Source organism: Fulmarus glacialis, unplaced genomic scaffold (assembly GCF_000690835.1).
Source record: "Fulmarus glacialis isolate BGI_N327 unplaced genomic scaffold, ASM69083v1 scaffold41372, whole genome shotgun sequence".
In the NCBI taxonomy this organism is placed as follows: Eukaryota; Metazoa; Chordata; class Aves; order Procellariiformes; family Procellariidae; genus Fulmarus; species Fulmarus glacialis.
Window position 1 is genome coordinate 56,501 of NW_009196672.1, and position 19,357 is coordinate 75,857.

The window sequence follows — 19,357 nt, forward strand, 5'->3', positions numbered from 1 at the left end:
GCTTAAAATCTTTCTGGTTATTTTCATTAACATTTTATTAGATGGATTAGAATGACAGAAATGTCTGCAACTCTTAACTACGTTGTTTGCTCACATGAGGCGTTGTTAACAATAAACCTTTCAGGTTTGTTGATAGTTGATGTCAGTGGCATTTTTTCATAGTGGTTATGTAGAAGACAGTGCTAACAAGAAGAATTAGTGCTGGATACAATAATCTGTAAATGTCAGAGATTAGTGTGAGGATGAAAACAAAACTCAAGCAGTTCAATTGCTTGTTGTAGTATTTCTGATTCCTGGTTTTACTTTTTATTAGTGGTAACGTGGTATTCTAACCCCAGATCCATTCAGTCTTGTTACAGCAAGATGTAAATCCATATGACATCACACTTGTATGGTAGCATTTACTATAAGTTTTAGGGATTGTATTGCAAGATCAGATACAGATTTAAAAGGAGCCATATGGATAGCTTTCAGGATTTCTCTGCAACTCTCAAATCCTGTCTTCTTCTGCATGCAGAAATAACTCTTACTGCCTTGCTTTTTCCTTGAAAACCTTAGTATTACATTTCCCACAGTCTTAAGAGGGCCAGCAAAAAGCATTTCCTCTGCAGTGCATCACATGTTCTGTGTACACTTTCCTGGAGGTACCTGTAGAGTACCAGTTGTTGATGCTTTATAGTGGCATTCACCAAAAGGATGAAAACTACCTCTGCATAGGGAAGTCATGGCAAACTAGCTGCAGCACAAACCTCGGGAACCGCTGTGCTCGTTGCTTATATGCAGTTTGAGGGAGTTCACTTCTGAGATGCAGAATGTGAGCCCACACAATGATTTTAAGCAGAGTAGTTCTGTAAAGGCAAGCTGTAGAGGTCTGATTCTGTTCCCACTGAAGAAAAATTCATTGATTTTGGTGAGTTTGAGTTGTTCACTAAGTAATTTAGAGTGTGTTCCTGAAAATATTTCTATAATGAGTAAATATTCTGTGCTGAAAATCAGCTCCATTAACTTGAGGGGATCAGCCATACTGAAAACTTCATGGATCTATATCATATCAGCCTTTCCATGAATGCCTAAACATGTATGTTATCTGATATTGGTCACTTTATTATCTGATCTTTTCTGATCCTAAAGAAAAATAGTAGAGGCTGACATATGACTTGAGATTTTTTTTTTTTTTAGTATGTTAAAGATATTTTATTCTCAGTAAGTTTGTTATAATTCTGGTTGCTTTTTCAGTAGAACAATTGCTACCTTAAACCCCTTTTGATTTTGATGTATGCTTACATTCATCTTGAAGTGTCCAAATGTCATACAGATACTGGGCAGGATATTATCTTGTCTTCTAACATCACACTGATGATCAAAAACACAAAGTAAAGAGCAAACATAGTGAGCCCCAGTAGTTTGTTCATTTTCCATTTACATACAGCGATTGAGATAATCACAAATAGGAGCATGAGAAAAAGGAGAACAATTGCACAAAACAAACCATTGCTACTGACTGCAACTGGACCGAGGCCATTGAAGACAGAATAAAGGAACCAAGGAACTGGCAAACTGCAAGTAAAGGAAAAGTGATTGAAATAAATGTTTTAAGGCAGTTCATTTTCTGCATCATAACTAAGCAATTTTTCCAAACCGTTACAGAAAAAAAATGCATGATTGCATTCAGTATAACTCAGCATAAATCTAAAATTGATGTTGTTCGTGTCAAAAATTGCATTTGGATAATACTTGCACTATCATAATGCAATCCAAGAATCTAAAAGGGTCTTTAAAATAGTACCTCTGAATTAAGTGTCTTAGCATGCTATAATAAAGAAGTAAGCCCTGATGCTTTATTGATGAAAGATACAGGCACAGATACCGAGTCTTGACTGCATAGGATCTGAATGTCTGAGTGACTGGGTAAGTATCCTGTCTGTAAATCTTTGATGTTAGCCAAATGAATGCTGCATTTTTGCCTTGAAAAAAGCACTAATTTTCTGTTGATTCAGAATTAGGTGAAGATGGTGGTGCTTCTGTTTTGAGCTACATACCATTATTTTAAGCTGCAGAACAATGACCTGAACTATGCAACTTAATGTTCATTCTGCTGCACTAAGTTATAAAAATCTTTCCTGACTAAGTTAGGTTTTTTAAAAAAAAAAAGTAACTGGTTGTCCAGCTGCCCTTCATTTAATTACAGCTAAAATGAAATTAATTAAGACCCTGTTTGGAATAAAACAGCTTGCTTTGTATTTCAGAAGAAATGCATCTTTTAGCATTGAACTAATACTCACCCAACAGTGATGTCGAAGATATTGCTGCCTACGGAGCTGGAGACAGCCATGTCACCTAAGCCTTTCCGTGCAACAATGACACTGGTGATAAGGTCAGGGATTGATGTTCCTGCTGCCAGTATGGTTAACCCCATAATTTCCTCTGATATCCCAATTGTTTCACCAACCTAATAAACACAAAGTCAGGTAGGGCAGTTAGTTTTGGGACATGGAATTTAATTGCTTTGTGCAGTCTTTTAGGTTTTATGCCGTATTTAAGTTAAAGTATTCTGAATCACCTTAAACATGGTAGCATTTTTCTGCTTTATAGGATAAAAAATTGAATTTCCTAGTGTATGTTGATCTCAGATTTGCTTTATAGCGTAGGGCATCTGATCACAGTGTTGCCAAGACTAAGCAAGGTCAAGTCAGGTACAGCGCAACTCTTCTGTCCTAAGTTCACCTCTTCTGGATGCCTTCTGCCTTTCCCTCTCCAAATTTAACATCAGCTCTGTATAATCCGAGAGCTTTGGGAAATGACAGTCTTTGGATTTATGGCTTGATCCACTATACTGTGAATGTGCAGTGTATCACTAAATACAAATTGTGGGTCTGATTCTACAAGATGCGAAGTAGTATTTCCCAGAATACCAGGTGAACATTAAGGCAAAGGGGGTTGAGATCATTTAGCAGCTTCCAGAATCAGAACCTGTATTTTCCTAGAATTTTAATTAGGTAAGGGATAATTATGTTCTGCACAGAAGCATTCATCAATGAAAAGGCTGTATTAAGATAAATCTTGATGGCACTTTTCCTTTCACTGATGCACAAATTCCCTTGGAAGCTCTCGAAAAAGAATGAGACACTGTCAAATCAAAAAGAATGAAATTGAAAATTCCCTTTTGGGTTCTTACAAAACAAAGTTTCTACTGTTTGATGGATGACTGCAGCTGTAATTCATTGGATAAAATGTCACAGTGACACTGTTCCCTCTCTTTCTATCTACTTGTTCTGAAATGGTCTTGTTTGCAGAGAGAAAATAAACCCCTCACCTGGTGAGCCCACCACACCATGAGGTAAGAGAATATAGCAATCCAGATGATGGATCCAAAAAACGTGATGACAAAGAATTTTTTTGAGTCCTGTTAAAAGCAAGTTTGAAAAGAAAAACATGGAGAATTTTCAGGAAAGTTAACAATCCCCAATGAAAATTATTCACCTGAAACACTTCACTGCAATCAATTGCTTTAACTTGGACCCTGGTCTCTGTAATTGTATTTATTTTTTATCAGCTTAATTAGGTGACCAATAGTTGCTAGTCTTTTGTGGTTTATTAAATTAAGTCTCTGGAACTATGCTGTGCTGCAGCTGGGGCTCCTGTCCCACTCCCTGCAGCATTAACAGCACTTCAAGTGTGCAAAGACTCTAGACATGGAAAAATAGAACTGGGGACTCTTGCCAAGAGGAAATCTATAGTTCAGTTAATGAATCCAGTAACAGAAGGAAGATAGATTCTTACGGGGTTTCTGACATCAGGTATAGTGCTCCAGAGAGGGAAGACAATGGGAAAGAGGAAAAGGTAAATTGCTTGTTTTTTCCTAGTTTCTGGCCATTCAAGAGATAATGGCTCGTCGTTTTCATCATCATCTGTGCTGTCTTCATCACTGTCTTCGTCACTCTCAGAGCTGCTGTCTTCTGAGGTATCGCTGTCTGAAGAGGGCTGTAGATCAGGAAGAAGAAAAAAGCCAGTCTGGTTTCACACTAGAAGGAGCTGCACAGCATTTATTCACCGTGGCCTTGCCTTGGCAGAGGTCACATTTGTAACATGGCTGAGGGCAGCCACATCCCACATCTTGGTGTTGTGGGACAAAATCCAGGCAAACCTTGTCTCAGTGCCTGTATGTTGTGTTAACTAACTTGTAGCCATTAACTAGAACCAACTTTTAGACGGGGTTTTGACACACATGAAAAATTTACTGCCTGTCCTTGAAAAACCTTTCCTCATCAGAACAGTCAAATTGCATCAATTGAAAGGAGGGATTCAGGAAACAAAACAAATATACTGGTGAACACAGGACAGGGAGATACTCGTATCTTCCCTTATGTTGGCGTAGTCCTCTGACCTCAGAGGAGTCATTTGAGGAGAAAATACTATACGGTGTCAGTTGGTGTCATATTTTGGACCTGATCTGTGTTTGTAAGCCAAAATGTTTCAGCTGACACCTTAATATATCTCATCACTACACACAGAGTCTATTTATAGTTGCCAGTTATGGGAAATGGGTCAGGTCCTATCTCAAAGCTCTAGAGAGGGAAGAAGGAAAGTACCTGTGAAGTTTGGTCTGGACTGAGCGTATATTGCCTATAGTACTTATTTCAATACCTGCCCATCTTGCGGTGCATCTGCCTTCTCTTTATCTTTGCTGGGTTCAGAATCACTGGCAGGAGTTACCTGAACGGTGCTTGGTGCCTTCTTTTCCTCTTCTGCTAAAAGCGATAAGAAGGAATACTGGTTTCAGTCATGTTAGCATCAGGTAGTCACCTTCCCCTTGATCAGCAGGGAGGTTTGAGCTTCCTACAAAAATGTGTGGCATTTCATGTTAAACGCAGTCTGATTCTTAGGTTTTCTGTTTGTCCCCTCTGTCTTCTGTGGATTGTGATTAGTAAAAGCCAGGTAGAATCTAGAATGATACCCTGACCTTCTGTCTGAAACTGCTGTTAAGTGGCACATGCGTAACAACAGGGAAATGCTAATTATCTGATCTACAACTGATGAGTGTTTCTTGGTTTCAGTCCGGATGCTGAATATCTTATTAAAGCCATCCTTAAAAGCCAGAAAGGATGTAAAGCTTTGCTTCTCCTTTTTTTCTAGTAGAGCTTGGCATTCTCCAGGGAACTGATGTTCTTGGAGGCTTCTGAGAAATGACTGTTAGGTGCTGCCAGACTTCAATCCCTAATCATTTGGTAGGTATTCAAATGCAAATAGGAAAGTGCTGACACATACAAGGAAACAACTGCAATGTCCTCTGTGCTGTTCCTGTGTTAACCTGCGTGGCCAAGAGGAACACAGAAACCTCTGTACAGAATAGTGTAGAAATATGGATAACACAGAGCAGAGGTGAGAAGGAGTGCCTGGCGCTCTGCTCGGTCACAGCAAGGGCCCTTTTGAGACTGCTGCAATTTAGGTTAAGGGATCCCCTCCATATAGTCAAGCCTGCCAAGTCAGTAGGATCATGTTATCCCATGAATTGTACCAGGATGGGGCATTATAGGGTATCTTATCCTGAGGGTAAGCTGATCCAGTACAGTGCCTCACAACTGCACTAGGGAGCAAGTCTAGAGGGGAGATTTTCAGAAATGTGTGTTTTCAGTGAGTGCCATTTGGGATTTCTGAAACTGGGCCTTAAGAGAGTTCCCCTGGGATACTTTCAGCCCAAAGTCGGAGACAGAGCAATAATGCTTTTGGAATGTGCACAGCTCTATCTATGCACCAACAAAGCTTGTGGAACATGTCATGAGGTGAAAATGCATAGTTCAGTGAAGTCAATGTGGTGTTGATAACTCGCACCGAGAATTTACTCGTTTCTTAAACAGTATTTTCCTCAAGTTTGGTCTCATTCACATAGGTGAGGCTCAATGTTGCAAGGTGCTCGGGTGACTGCTGTACTGCAGCAGGGTGCTTGTGGAGGTGGGACCTTCCACACAACGGTGTTTGCTTGTTTTTCAAAACCTCCAGCCTCACTGACAGCACAGACCCACGTTGTAGCACAGGCCAGCTGCTGCCTCTGAATTAGCTTGGAAAGCCTGTGTATCAGTAGTGACATAGAAAAACCAAAAACTGTTAAAAAGGAGGATGCACAGACCCTTAGAATTGTTATAGACAAAGTCAACGCGGCTTTTCTCTGTGCAGGAATCTTTCGTGCTCTTCTGCAAGTGTGCCAAATTTCCAAGCTAAAATGAAGGTATTTTGTTTTAACGAACACCTCATTTGCAGGGTCTACCAAAGATCAGCAGCATAGCAGCACCTAACTGCTGTCTGTAATGGTCTGGTTTTCCCTCTTCCACCCTTCTGGTTGCAACTTACAGTACATCCTTGTAGCACTTTCTGTTTGGATGCTATCTCACTAACCACTCCTAGATTCCCGTGGGGATGGCTTTTATTGCCCACTGTTAGCATATATCGATTGATTTCTGCTGCATTATTATAGCAGCCATCTGTGACCAGTAATAACAGAAAATTTGTGTTAGACCATAGTGTTTCTTTGCCAGCCCTTGGGTGTTGAGTGCTGGGAAGGTGAAGGATTGCAGTGCAAAACAAGGCAAACAGCACTGACTCTTCTTGCACTCACCTTCTGGTTTTGATCCTTGTCCAGCCAGAATCTCTACTTTGGCCTTGGCTATGTTGCTCAGGATGTCAACCCTGTCTTTAAATTTTGCTGTGGATGAGAAGGATGCATTCATCAGCAGCTGCCAGCTATGCAAAGCTCCCCTTTACCTGCCTCCCCCCAACACACGCACACTATCTCACCCCTTTCCTCTCGCATGGATTGCAGTCAACACTGACTCTTGAGCTGTCTTTCTGACTGTGGCCCTAGGTTTTGATCATAGCTAGCTGATCGTAGCTGTTATATTTAAATGCTTAGTACTATGGCAATTATGCCTGCAATTTGACATGTAACCAATACTTTCATATTTAAAAGAGAATCTAGAGGGAAGATAAATCCTTTATAGTTCAGTAATACAGGGGATATCTGTACTTCATAGGAAGCAAATGCAGAAAGAACAGAGCGATATCATTTTGTTCCCAAAGGCCTGCTAATTTTTTTCAGGCTAGATTATGTCCAAGCTAAAAACGACATTTTCCTTCTGCCATGTGGCTGTGTGCTGCTTGCAGCCTGGCGACCTGATGGTGAGGAAAAATAAAAACCTTTTATGTTCCAGTTATCTGGAAAAGGATTGATTTCTCTAAGTATACGCGAGTGTCTCCTCTACTGGAATTGTTCTAAATTCCTGGTATCCAGGTTCAACATGGTCCAGGCTGCCCAAGAGCTCATCTTCACCAGTGTAGTGTCCAGTCCTATATTTCTGGGACTGCTGAGAACTTCTTCCAGCGTAAACCGCACTCTGCTTAGCTGAGTTGCTGTATTATTGTTCTACAGTGAACTGTGAAACTCTGTGTGTGTGTGTGTGTCTCCATAGGTAGGTGTTGTGCTCAAATATCTTAACTCTTACTCTCATTGAAAGTGAGCAAGTCATTGGCTCAAAGAAAAGCCTTATTTTGCTCTAATCTATATCCTCTGTTGAGCTGCCTACCCAATGACTAAGCTGAGGGTTACAGGGTTTGCACATGGACAGTAGCCATAAGAAATTGGCCATGCTATGCTTGGCTTGTGTGCGAGGCTGTAAATTAATTTCCTCTGAAAGTTTTATGACACTGATTTAATCTACTGTACTGTTGACTGTGCAACCAGAGCGTGCTGTTGTCATTTGCCTCAAGGGCAGGGCTCTGCCACTTTATTCATCACCGTGACACTGCGTTAATAGAAATAGCAGGTCTGAGGCTCTGAGCCATGCAGGCAGATCTACCATTCTGAGCTGAACCTCATGAAAATCAGTAGACTCTGGTATATGCCCAATAACTGGGACTGGCTCAGACATTAAGGCTTCTGGGGATGAGTCCTGTTCTGGTGTGATTCCTGTTACCGTCTGACAGAAACATTTTTTACCAACTGGGAACACTGGAATGGCTGGACGGAGATGAAACAATGAGCTCTTCTCCTTTGAAAGGCTGGCTGGGACTAAAGAGCCTGACTCTTCCATGCTCCTTGTCAACATTGAAGCCTACTAGAAGGGATGTGAAGCACTTTGCTTCGTTCCCCCTCTACTGACGCTAAGCACAAGCATACCCCTCAGTGCAAGGCAATGAAGAGGTGACTTTTTGCTCCCAGTCTCCTCTAACCTCTGGGCAACGCATCTTTCTGTTCAGCTTTTCCCAGAAGCTGTTGCAAAAGCTTCTGTCAGCAGGGTCAGGGCGGTCAGGCTCAGCCTGAAAGAGATTATATAAATTCAAGCTCCTGGCTTCCTGCCCTCACCTAGGCTGCAGGCTGTGAGCACCGACCCGAGCAGAGCCTGTGAGCATCTCTCTGTCAGGATAAACAGATTAGGCCTGGGCCACTATCCAGTTCTCATGAAATCAGCCTCATTTAAAAAGGTGTTAATTCCTCTGACACACATTTCATGCAGGATGGACTGAGATTGGAGGAAGAGCTGGCTATAAGCTGGCCAGATCTGCAGGTCAGCATGGGGAGGAAGGATATCTGTCAGCTCAGACCTTGCTAGCACTGGGGATTAGCCGAGCAGGGCAGCGTGCTGGCCGTTTCAGCAGCCAGGGCACTGCCGGTGCTCCGCAGCCCTGAGGACTGCAGTCCCCTGGGGCATTCGCTGCTGGTAACTGTGGCCCCTGGTCCGAGAGCCCATCACACGGGACATGCCTGTGTCCAGGGGCCCTGAGATGCTCTTCAGGAAGAGTCCTATCCTATGGATTGACAGCATCCAGGCTGGACTTAAGGTGGCAACTGAGCTTCTACCTTGAGTTTGGCTTTTATGTTTAATTAATTCTTTGGCTCTAATAATTAATGTGACAGCAGGAAGGACTTTTTTCTTTAAAATTTGGCATGAACCTGGAGGATTTGGGGATGCTGCTGTCTAAAAGTAGACGTAAAAAAAATCTTGTGACTCCTTTTACCCCTTGGCATCACGATTCTCTTAAAACAAGTGACTGAATGCTAATGAAGCAAGGAGAAACTATAGCTGCCTTCAATCTTCCAGCTCAACTGTAGTCTGCAACACTGCCTGCCGCTCTATTCTGGTCTAATTTCCGAAATCATTAGCTTGTTAACTGGGGCATACTGAGGGTAGACAGCTCTGACAACCTTGCTGCTGGAGCCTTTTTCTTCATTCAAAAGTAAAAGCAGGCTTCTGTCTTCTTCCCTGTATGACTAGAATTTAAAGAATGATCTGATGGTAAGACTGGAGGTTCAGAAATGAGAGGGTTCCTCAGTTTTTCTAAAATCCTTGTTCCCTTTAATTTCCCAACAGTTCCCTCTGGTGTCTAGCCAGAAGATCTTGAAAAGATCTCATGTCCTGCTTCTACACACTTCCAGAGAAAGTGGGGAAAAGACCAAAGTTGCTAGAAATTCCTTATTTAAAAAAAAGGCACTTTGAAAATAAAAGGTGCTATCAAAAAATATAATTCAGGGTGCAATGTAAATGTTAGAATTTCTGAAGTAAAACACCTAGCCTCCTGTAGATAGAGAAAAGGACTGAAGTAATGATCCCTTTCTAATACAAAAAGAAAAAATAAACATTCTGAACTTAATCCACTGTTGAAATGAGATTTTTTTTTTTCTTCACACAAGGGGTGTTGCATTAGGAACAGTGAAACAAAGTCTGTATTTCAGACTTCTTCTTTATTTCTAAGACTTTTGCCTCTGGAACTTGGTTTTGAAGGCTCAGTGTTGGCAGTTTTTCCACATTTTGGACTCTTGCTGCCCTGAAACTGCTTCTGTGCTGCCCAAATAAAATGCAACTGCAGCAGAAAGAAGGAAACCCTACAGAGACCCTAATTTCAGTAGGTTAAGTTAGGAATTGCAACCTTTTTCTTTTGTAGAGTGTTCTTTACCATAGCCTCTAAGTGCTGATGCTACAGGCATTGGCAAGAAGGAACAAGCACCCTTGAGGAAAGATAAATTGCTTTGGGATCATCTTTTATGTTGCAACCTAATTACAGAAATGTGTCCAGTACAGAGTGTGCTGCACACTCTGCAAAGAGAAGGACTTTGTCAGTGATCAGTGGGAACTAGGCACCCAGCTGTCCTGAGGGTACCAAAGGGCTGCAGTACTATTAACACAAAGGCTGAGCTTGCAGTCTTGATATGCCTTTCGGGTTCAAATCCTTTTTCAGAGTCATCCTGGGGAAGTCACTTCATCTTTTTGGCCAAGATCCTCAAGGCACTTCTGTTTCTCAGTCTGTTTATAAATGATTCCTTTTCTCCAAAGTCCCTTTTCTTTAGGTATGAATTTATCAGGGTAAGGAGTGTCTCCTACTAGATACACAGGACCTGGCTGCTTGATTTTGAGTGCTGTGCTGTTGTAGTATCAGTAACTTGCTTTATCATTATCTTTTCTAAGGAGCTGTCTCTGGTCTAGCAGTGTTGAGTGGAACAGGCATGTACCTGGGGCAGAGGCTTTGCCCTTAATTCAGTGGCATTATTATAGTAAAGGGTCTAAGAAATAACAACCTTTTGGAGAGGCTGTAGCCCATCCTCGCATCGTCCCTGTTGTATTAGATTTGCTTAAGTACATATGGTCACACTCCCATCTAGTGGCTGCCGCATACAGAGACAGTAACTCAAATTCTGCCTGGCTGAAATGAGAAGGGAAGCTGTCTTTCAGAGAAGATCCAAACCACTCCCCCCCAGTCCCATTTATTCAATATTCACCAGTCCTGGTAATACAGCCTCTTTAGCAAGGCCAGTGGCTTACAACTGCATTGAAACCCCCCGGCAGTGTATTTTGGGCTGAGCTAGCTGGGGCAGCACTGGAGCACTCTCCTTGGCCTGGGCTGGCATCCTCGGGCCCCCACAACTCCGGCTGAGGTCCTAGGGTTTTACCAGGACACCAGCCTGGACCATAAAGCCAAGTGTGTGCTGGCCTGGGGTGGGCAGATGCTGCACAAAGACATTTAGAGGTGCAGGAAGGATAAGAAGGTGCTGGTGGGTCTCTGAGGGGCAGCAGTCCATCAGGTCTGGCACTTTCTGATGCTAAAGGCAACGGCATGTCCTCTTGTAAGTTTTTGTTCTTATCTTTGTACTGTTTATACCACCTTTTGGGGGGCAGGAGGCAAGGGCAGTAGAGCAAACCCTGGTGAGTCTGGCGCTTGTTAGGCTACAATAACATAATGGGTGCTTTCACTAAAATCTATCAAAGTGGACTCTTATCTGTCTTGCTGTCCTTATCAAGCCTCCTTTGTTCCCTCGATCAGTTTGTGCAGCTGGGATTTTGATCCGGAGAGTCCTTTTTGTAACCTCTGTGATAGACACGAGAGGTGTTGATCTGCTTAGCTTCAATCTCTCTTTGAATGGACAACAGATAATCTCTTTAGAACAAGTAGGACAGTGGAGGGGTGGGACATGTGCTGAGCTAGGAAAGAAAATCTAAAAAAAAAGTCTTTTTTTAACATGCTTCACCATTTCTTGGAAAGTGAACTTCCACACTGTGTTTGGATTAAAGTTGATACAAAGCAGCACATTAAAAGTTTGTGTACAAAGACCCTGGGTCTGTCTGGAGATGTGGCTTCTCTGCACCCTGGGCAGTTTAAAAGAAGGTGTCTTAGTCCTGAGCTGCTCAGCCCTTGGCCACGGGGAGTTGGCCCATTGCCTGCAAAGTGCTGTGGGTACAGTTTACCATGGCAGTGATGATACTGCAGTGTTGCAGGTGGGGTTTAGAGATGCTCAGTGTTGGTCTAAATCACATACGGATTGGCTTAACCATCATAATTGGAACCTGCTGTGTGTTTTAGATCTCAGCTGGGATTTTAACCACTGTCAAAATGATAATTCTTCAAGGGTTTTAACTTCTTTTTCCTCTTCTTCAGGTTTATGCCTTGTGAGGGGCTGTGTGTGTACAGCTGGGGAGGTGTATAGGTAGTGAGTTCTCCCCGTGTTCATTTTCCCATTATAAATGAGACTGATGAGCAGCTCTTTCTCGAAAATGTAGTCAGCATTGAATGCTGCTGTTCCAAGGCTGCAGTGAGCTAAGAAGAGGAAGGAAGATGTGACGTGCTATGAGATGGAGGAAGCCTGTAACTCATGTTTGTTGCTCCTGCTGTCAGAAGGTCAGCAGAAGATGGGGGACTGCAGTGACCGCCACTGCTCGCAGGGACCCCAGAAACAGCAGCTGCTCCGCATGCCCTCATCCTCCCTCAAGCAGCAGCTGCCACCACAGCAGTAACCAGTTTGGCACAGACAAAGTAGATATGGCAGGGCCAAAATGTGAGGTGTTTGTCCTTGCTAGCCATGCTATCAGAAGGGGTACGTCCCACCGTTGCAGAACTCCCCCCACGTAACATTACCTGTGATACTCAGAGCCGCATTTCAAGAATGATCCCCAACACCCCAACATAAAAACGCTGTATTCCCAGTTAAACTGCTCTGCGCTCAGGGCTGCAAACCCAAGTCCCTCAGATGTGGAGCATTCACTCACCTTCTGTCAGGGGGTCCAGGGTGTGGATCATGAGTTGGAAGATGGTGCTGCGCATTTGAGAGTTGTGTAGGGAGGCTGAGCTGCTGCCTCGCTGTAAGGCTGATGCAGGCTATGGAAAGGTACAATGCAGCAGTCAATAGCAGTTTCCTCCTAAAAACATCTCCACCGATGGCTCGCCTCTGCCCTGGGGATGCATTTATATGGAGGCTGATCTCTCCAACTCAAGGAGCAGCCTCAGCATGGATTTTAAACAGCCTCTGCATTCAAGTTCACAGGATGGCTGTCAGTATCGACTGTTCACAGCAAGAGACATACTCTTGAGATAGCAGGCCAGCCTGTCCTCAGATAAATACAATGGGCTCGCACGGACTCAGCATCAATACGATGTTATTATGAATTATAATAATCAAAGTATGCAGTGCTTTTAGTCATAAACTTGTTAATATCTGTGTAGATTGATATGTTGTTAAAAGGTAATGCTACAGTCATGCCAAGTGTCCTGACTTAACTCAAAAGCTCTGGTGCTCTGTTCTTATAGTCAACACCAGAATCCTAATGAGCTTTTGACTGAACATTAATTACTACAGGTACGTTAGGTGCATAGAGGGACAAGTGGCATGCATATGAGGAAGCTAATACCTGTTATTTTACGTACATTGCAGCCACTACATCAGATAGGCCTCTCCATGCTGGCCAGCCATGGGGAAGACAAAGGGTCAGCAATTTAACCATGAGCAGAAGAATGAGCTCTTCAGTATTCGCTATGGGGAAGGACAGACCCTGCCAGCCTCTGCTCTGGGAGCTCAGGAGGAAAACTGGCCATGAAAGCAGGTAAGAAAAGTCATGCTCTGAATTTCTCTACACCTGTTTAAAGCATAGAATGAATACCACTCTGCTAGTCAAATCCGCTTGGGAAGCCTGAGCTGTCTCTTAATTTTTATAAAAATTCCTTTGAGGACACAACTCAGCCCAGTGTTCCCTTAAGTAAGCTGTGGATATTGTGCCAAGCGTGGCTGGTTCTTTGCACAAAGTAGGATTTGGTCCAGGTTCCTTAACACAGAAGTTGACACCTTTAGTCACGACCTGACATGGGGAGGGGTTCAAAATACAATGACTTTGGATCCCTGTAAAGTTGCTTAGCCTTACCTGCAGCTTCCTCCCATCTGCTGGCGTCTGTGTTCCATCATCTGCAACTGCCCCACTGCTTTTCTGCATGCAAGCAAGAACAAAAATGATTGAACACCACTACTGCTTCCCCTGCTTTTTCAGGATATAATGATAGCTCCTCAGGCTACTGCCTGTGAGAAAGCGAGACAGCTAATATAAATGACTATGCATGGATGCTACTGAAACAGCTGCAGCTATGTGCTCTCGTTAAAACCATGTGGCCTCCAAGAGAAACAAGATTCTACCTACAGGTCCTCAGTGATGATGCAGGTACGTGGAGGTGGACCCAAATGGCCGCTACCATCTGATTCCTGTAGATACAGGCAGCCTCAGACTTCATCCCCAAACATCTGTATCCTGACATTTTCCAGCAGAGGCAGAGTGAAGGTACAAAGGGGTATTTTTTTCCAGTGATCAACATTACTTTCCATATAGGTAATTTATTTTTCCCAAGGATTAGGTCCAGCAGCTCTCTGTCATGCTACTATACGCTAGTGAGAGTTCTCTGTAAACTTAAAGTGCAGAGTTTTTTTCCTTCAATCTGAAGGGTTGGACTCAATTTGTGATGATTGGTGATGTCCACAGTGACGTATGTGTATAGCTGCAGTATCTTGCACGTGTATCCCACTGGAATACAACACATGAGCTTTCAGGACGCCCAGCCTCAAGCCCTGGCTGAAAGACAGACCAGGAGGAGAAAACAAAAGCACTTTCTCGATTCTGCACCACTTCAACTATCCTCACCTTTCTTTCCTTAAATTATGTGGAGTGCCGAGACCAGAAGGGGCAAAGCATGCTTGAGTGCCAGTGACACACATCTGACTAGTAAAGCATGCCAATGCCAGAGGACAATTTGAAATCTAATGGTCTCTGCTCGACAGTTGGCAGTAGCACAGGTCAAGAGGACAAAGAGGCAGTAGGAGAGTTGGGGAGGGACAGAGGAGGAAGAAGTGGGCAGGCACGCTCAAGAAGACAAAACCCCAAGTGTTCTCAAGACCATGTCCTGGCCAGATCTGCTAGTCTGAAAGGGTAGTTGGCTCTGGGACACCTTCACATACCGTCTTTGTGTAAGCAGTCAACACTTCCTTCGAAAGATAATGAGTGAAGGGCCCTGGTCTCAAATCTGGAGCATGTAGTTACAGCCACAAACCTCCCTGTCTGAGCACCAGCGGCATACAGAATCATCTCTGAGCACACACAGCTGTGGTCAGTGCACGGAAATGGGATTTGGGCATTTCGATCTCGTTGCCAAACGCTGATTGGGAGAGGTGGCAGTGGTTGCTAAAGGCTGCCAGATCCCCTTCTGTGCCGCAGATTGGGTGACAAGTGATAGCACAGCATCCCAGCAACACACCCAGCTTCGAATGGGAAAAGAGATTTTCCTCCAACATCTCTCATCTGCAAGAGGCTTGGACAGCACCTCTTACTGGAAGCCTTCTTTCCTCTTTTTAACACAGAGTTGTCCAATCACGTTCCCAGACTAACAATGTGTTCCTGCAAGTGGTTTTTCTGAAACCGCTTTACAACAACCGGGTGAGCAAAATCCCACGCATGGCTTTGAAAGTAGGTAATTGACAGCAACTTTAGTAATTGCAAGGGTACTCCCTTTTAGTGGTGTTCTCTAATTTCTTAGAATCTCTGTCTAGATTGCTTTCCCTCATTTTATAACCACAATTATTGACCAGTACCTGTATTCTGAGGTTTTGTTTGAATATGCACTTTGTGAAGGAGATGCAGTTTTTCTTTGTGGTTTACGCTAGAACGAATTATTTCCAACTTGCCCTCTGAACAATAAGGACACCAACCTTCCGTATATGCTCTGCTGATGCTGCCTGCACAGCATTTAGCTTCTTGTTCAGCTCCTGCTTCACCCATTGTTCTAGGTACACGTTCTGTTTCATAGTGAATACATATGTGGCATAAGCAGTCAGTAAAAGGAGGCTTTCCCACCAATCAATGACACTGTCTAGGAAAAACAGGATGAGCATCAGTAAGTCTACAATGTAGAATGAGATGTCTCTAAATAAGGGCCACCATGTCAGGTGGAGTATCTCCCTTGAGAAGAGGGCACAGGTGCCAATGACAAAGAGGATATTAAACACTGCTGAGCCCACAATGGTACCGATGCCCACATTGCTGTGTGAGATGAAGACACCTATGAGGGAGGTGAAGAGTTCTGGTGCGGATCCACCTGCTGCCATGAAGGTGGCTCCAGCCACATCTTCAGAGATCTGCAACTTCTCTGTGATCACTCCCAAAGCAGGGACAAAATACTCATCACACACTATGGCCAAGGCCACAAATACATATATCATGCCAAAGATGTGAAGTACAACCCACCCTTGCCTGCGTTCTTCCACACTGAATAGGTCCTGGGGATATTCTCCTTTGGACTCGTATGGTGGCTTTTCATCTGGGTAGCTTTCACTGACATTTTCTTGCTGTGGTGTTGTATCCACTGATGTAGTGATGGGCACAGTTGGCTCAGGATCCACATATACACAGTGCCTTATTTTGGGTGCTGCTGTGACATTGCCTGTTACGGCAGTCTTGTTGCTGGAGAGGTCCCTAGAAGTCACTTTGACAGGGTCCGTGGGTTGGGGTGCTGTGTGTGGTGCTGGAAGGGCAGAGGGGCTGAACTGGAGCTGATAGAGAGAGAGGACCAACACTATGGCAAGGAAGAAAAAGATCCGGTTCCGTTGTAGCCGCCTTCTCCGTGGTAAATGCATTTCCTAAAGGTTCAAAAATCAGAGCCGTGTCCAGAAGCCACTGAAGACTTCTCTTGATCAGCAGTTTGCACTTATAGCCACCATTGGAGTTTCCAGCTGATCTTAAGCATCAGGAGTGAAACTGCATGACACAAAGTGTAGAATCCTGCAAAAGAAAATCTGATGTAAAAAATAAAGTACCGCAACTTCCCACCATGTGGGTAACATCACTTCACAGACTGCTTTTCTATTTTTCAATGAAAAGAAATGGACTTAAATGAGTAAAGGCAGATCTAGAGTCAGGTTTCAGTCCTTTCTTTTTTTTTTATGACTGTAGGCTATGCTGACTAATAATCAAAGGTTTGGCTTAATAGAGAGGAGTTGGCTGAGACAGTCCAATCTGAGCTGAATTCTGATTCCACCTAATGCTCACATCCAGGAGCTATTAAGGCTTGTGTTTTTACTTGAGTCCAGTTGTTAATCTGTAATATTAACAATTGAGTCAGTGTTCTGCAGGAGGAGATGATACGGCTTCTGTCAAGGAACCTAGTTTAAATTGCTAGAAAAGATGATGCTCTGAAGACAAGATCATGCTGTTAAACCCTCCCTCCTAACAGACCAGTTATTCACCTCAGTAACATCAACAGGAGGATGAAATGTACTTGATAGTTCCCAGCTATGCTGCTCCATGGCTTTCCAGCCTTGCACTCCCACAGAATACAAACCAAGCAATGGTGAGCTTTTTTCTTTCAGTTTGAGAAGAGCACGAGGAAAACTTGGTTGTAGTAAAACTGAGGGTGCTGAGCATCCATTTGTTTCTATGACTACATCTTTTCAAGCCTTTCTGTAGACATCAGAACTGGCAGAGTGGAATTGTAATCATACCTTTTATTAGGGGATAATTAGCGTATCTTGCATAATTATTTGAACAGCATTTAGAAAGGGAGAGAAATTGTAAATGCCAGAGTGATAGAGCCTGCAGCTGTGACAGTATGGAGACAGTGATTTGGGGCTGGACAGAATTTACCCTTTAGCACTGCTTGAATGTTTTACCTTAGAATATCACTCTTCATGGATTTTTTTTCCCAGAGTGGGAATGTTATGTTATTCTTGAGCTGGATGTGAATCACAGTGTTGTAAGCCATTCTCAGATAAGCTCTTCATGCAAGTTAGCACAAACTTACCCTCTTGCATAACACCCAGTGAAGTAATCAGCCTAAATTTCTTGCAAGACAGGTATTATTATCTTCTTTTAAATAGTTGGGAGGATCACTAAGGCAACAGTAATAGAGGGTCATGGGAGTACCTAGATAAATAGATCATATAAGCTTTGCTTTTCATATGTAAAAAGAACATAAACATGCATATGGCAGAACTGCATAATATGTGTAACAAAGTGCACATTATTAGAAAATAACCCTTCCTAAGAAAGATAAGAGAGTAAAAAGAATGACACAGAGAGAACAGAAGACCTATGCACACACTCCTATTTAAACACTGTTTTTAACTTCTCCTCTCCCAAATGAGCTGCTTAAAAGACCTTTTGCAAGCAGAAACATATCCAAAGCTAGGATCAATTGTAAGAGCTCTCCAGCCTTTCACAATACCTTTAGCAGCCACAATAAGTTTAGCAGCCTTTTTCTAGTCTTAGAAGTTTAGCTGTTCTCTTACAGGTCAACTTCTGGTCAACTCTTTTCTCACTGGTTGGACTGTCTCAGTCATAAGAGATCTGAAGCAATCAAATGAACCTCCACAGCTTACCTTCCAAAAATGCTGTCCAAGAGGAAGAGGAGTACCAAGGGCTGAGCGTAGTGCTGGAAGCTTCTAACTTAACAGCCAGATGGGAGATGCTGTTGCAGAGAGAGGCAGATGAAAATGATCCCATTTTCACGATGCCTCTGCTGGCGGAGTTCTAATACAAGAGAGGGTCAGGTGTGAAGGACATATTACTGGAGGAATAGCCAATCCAGTTTAATACCCGCAGTCCCTAAGAAGATTAAATAGTATTGTATAGATTTGGGTCTATCTCTGAAGCCAATATCTTTGTCTGCTACTACAGGTTATTCTCAGTAGGAGGGCAGGCGATTATCTCCATTACAAACTAACAGATGAAAGCACCGACTGTGAGACACGTATCGTTCTCACGGCAGCTATGGAAGAGAGCCGCGGGGGTAAATCACACCGCTCCTCTACATGGAGCAGTGGTCACTCAAACAAGGCAACTTGCACGTAGCTTCATTTTGAGGCATCTGGTACGGCTGACAGGCCAGACAAGCAGCTCTGGTGGCCTTTGCCACGATATGAGTCTACTTTGCAATGCCAGAGGGAGGTTTGAAACTCATTGTCTCCTGGAAAAACCCCTCAGCTCCCGCACCACGGTCACGGAGGCAGAGGGACGCTGCAGGGCCCCGTGCGCGGGCAGTCCCTCGCTGGCAGAGCAACCCGAGGACGGTGGCAGTAATCCTTGTACCGAGTGGCACTGCTATGGTGCAGCTCCACAAAGGAAGAAATAATAACATTCCTGGCCAAACCAGCAGATTTATCACAGGGGAATTAGAAAACGATGATTTGATAATTTTAAAGCAACCTGTTGCCTGAATGGACAGTTTTGCAGGGGTCCATCCTAGCTTTGCAACGGAGTTTATCGAACCCCCCCATCCTTTCTCCCCTATGTACAGAACTGGGAGAAGGAGGTCCACTAGCCGGTTGGGATGCTTTTCCATAACCTCCTCTTCTCTACACATAGCTGTCTTTTTTATCGTGACAGTACTTTTCCACAATACAGGCATCTAACTGAACTGCTTTCCCTAGTGTATGCGGCATTACAAACTTCTCCTGCTTTTACTGATGAAAATACCGTTTTTCCCATTGCCCCCCACGGGGAGGCCTTGTGAGGGGAGGGCTGGCAGGGGCTATGGGGGGAAGGCTGGCCGGGGCTGTGAGGGGAGGGCTGGCAGG

At 43.6% G+C, this 19,357-nt stretch overlaps 1 protein-coding gene across 1 annotated transcript; it reads right to left on the reverse strand.

The window, feature by feature from the left end:
• Nucleotides 1-1,123: 1,123 nt before the first annotated feature.
• On the reverse strand, nt 1,124-16,482 carry LOC104070043 (sodium/potassium/calcium exchanger 1). Its single transcript, XM_009572279.1, has 9 exons — nt 15,497-16,482; nt 13,671-13,733; nt 12,525-12,633; nt 6,611-6,697; nt 4,645-4,748; nt 3,781-3,981; nt 3,314-3,403; nt 2,283-2,449; nt 1,124-1,557 (listed from the first exon to the last, which is right to left on the reverse strand). Exons 1-9 carry the CDS (start codon nt 16,418-16,420, stop codon nt 1,308-1,310), a joined length of 1,995 nt encoding a protein of 664 aa, XP_009570574.1. The 5' UTR covers nt 16,421-16,482; the 3' UTR covers nt 1,124-1,307.
• Between the last annotated feature and the right edge of the window lie 2,875 nt (nt 16,483-19,357).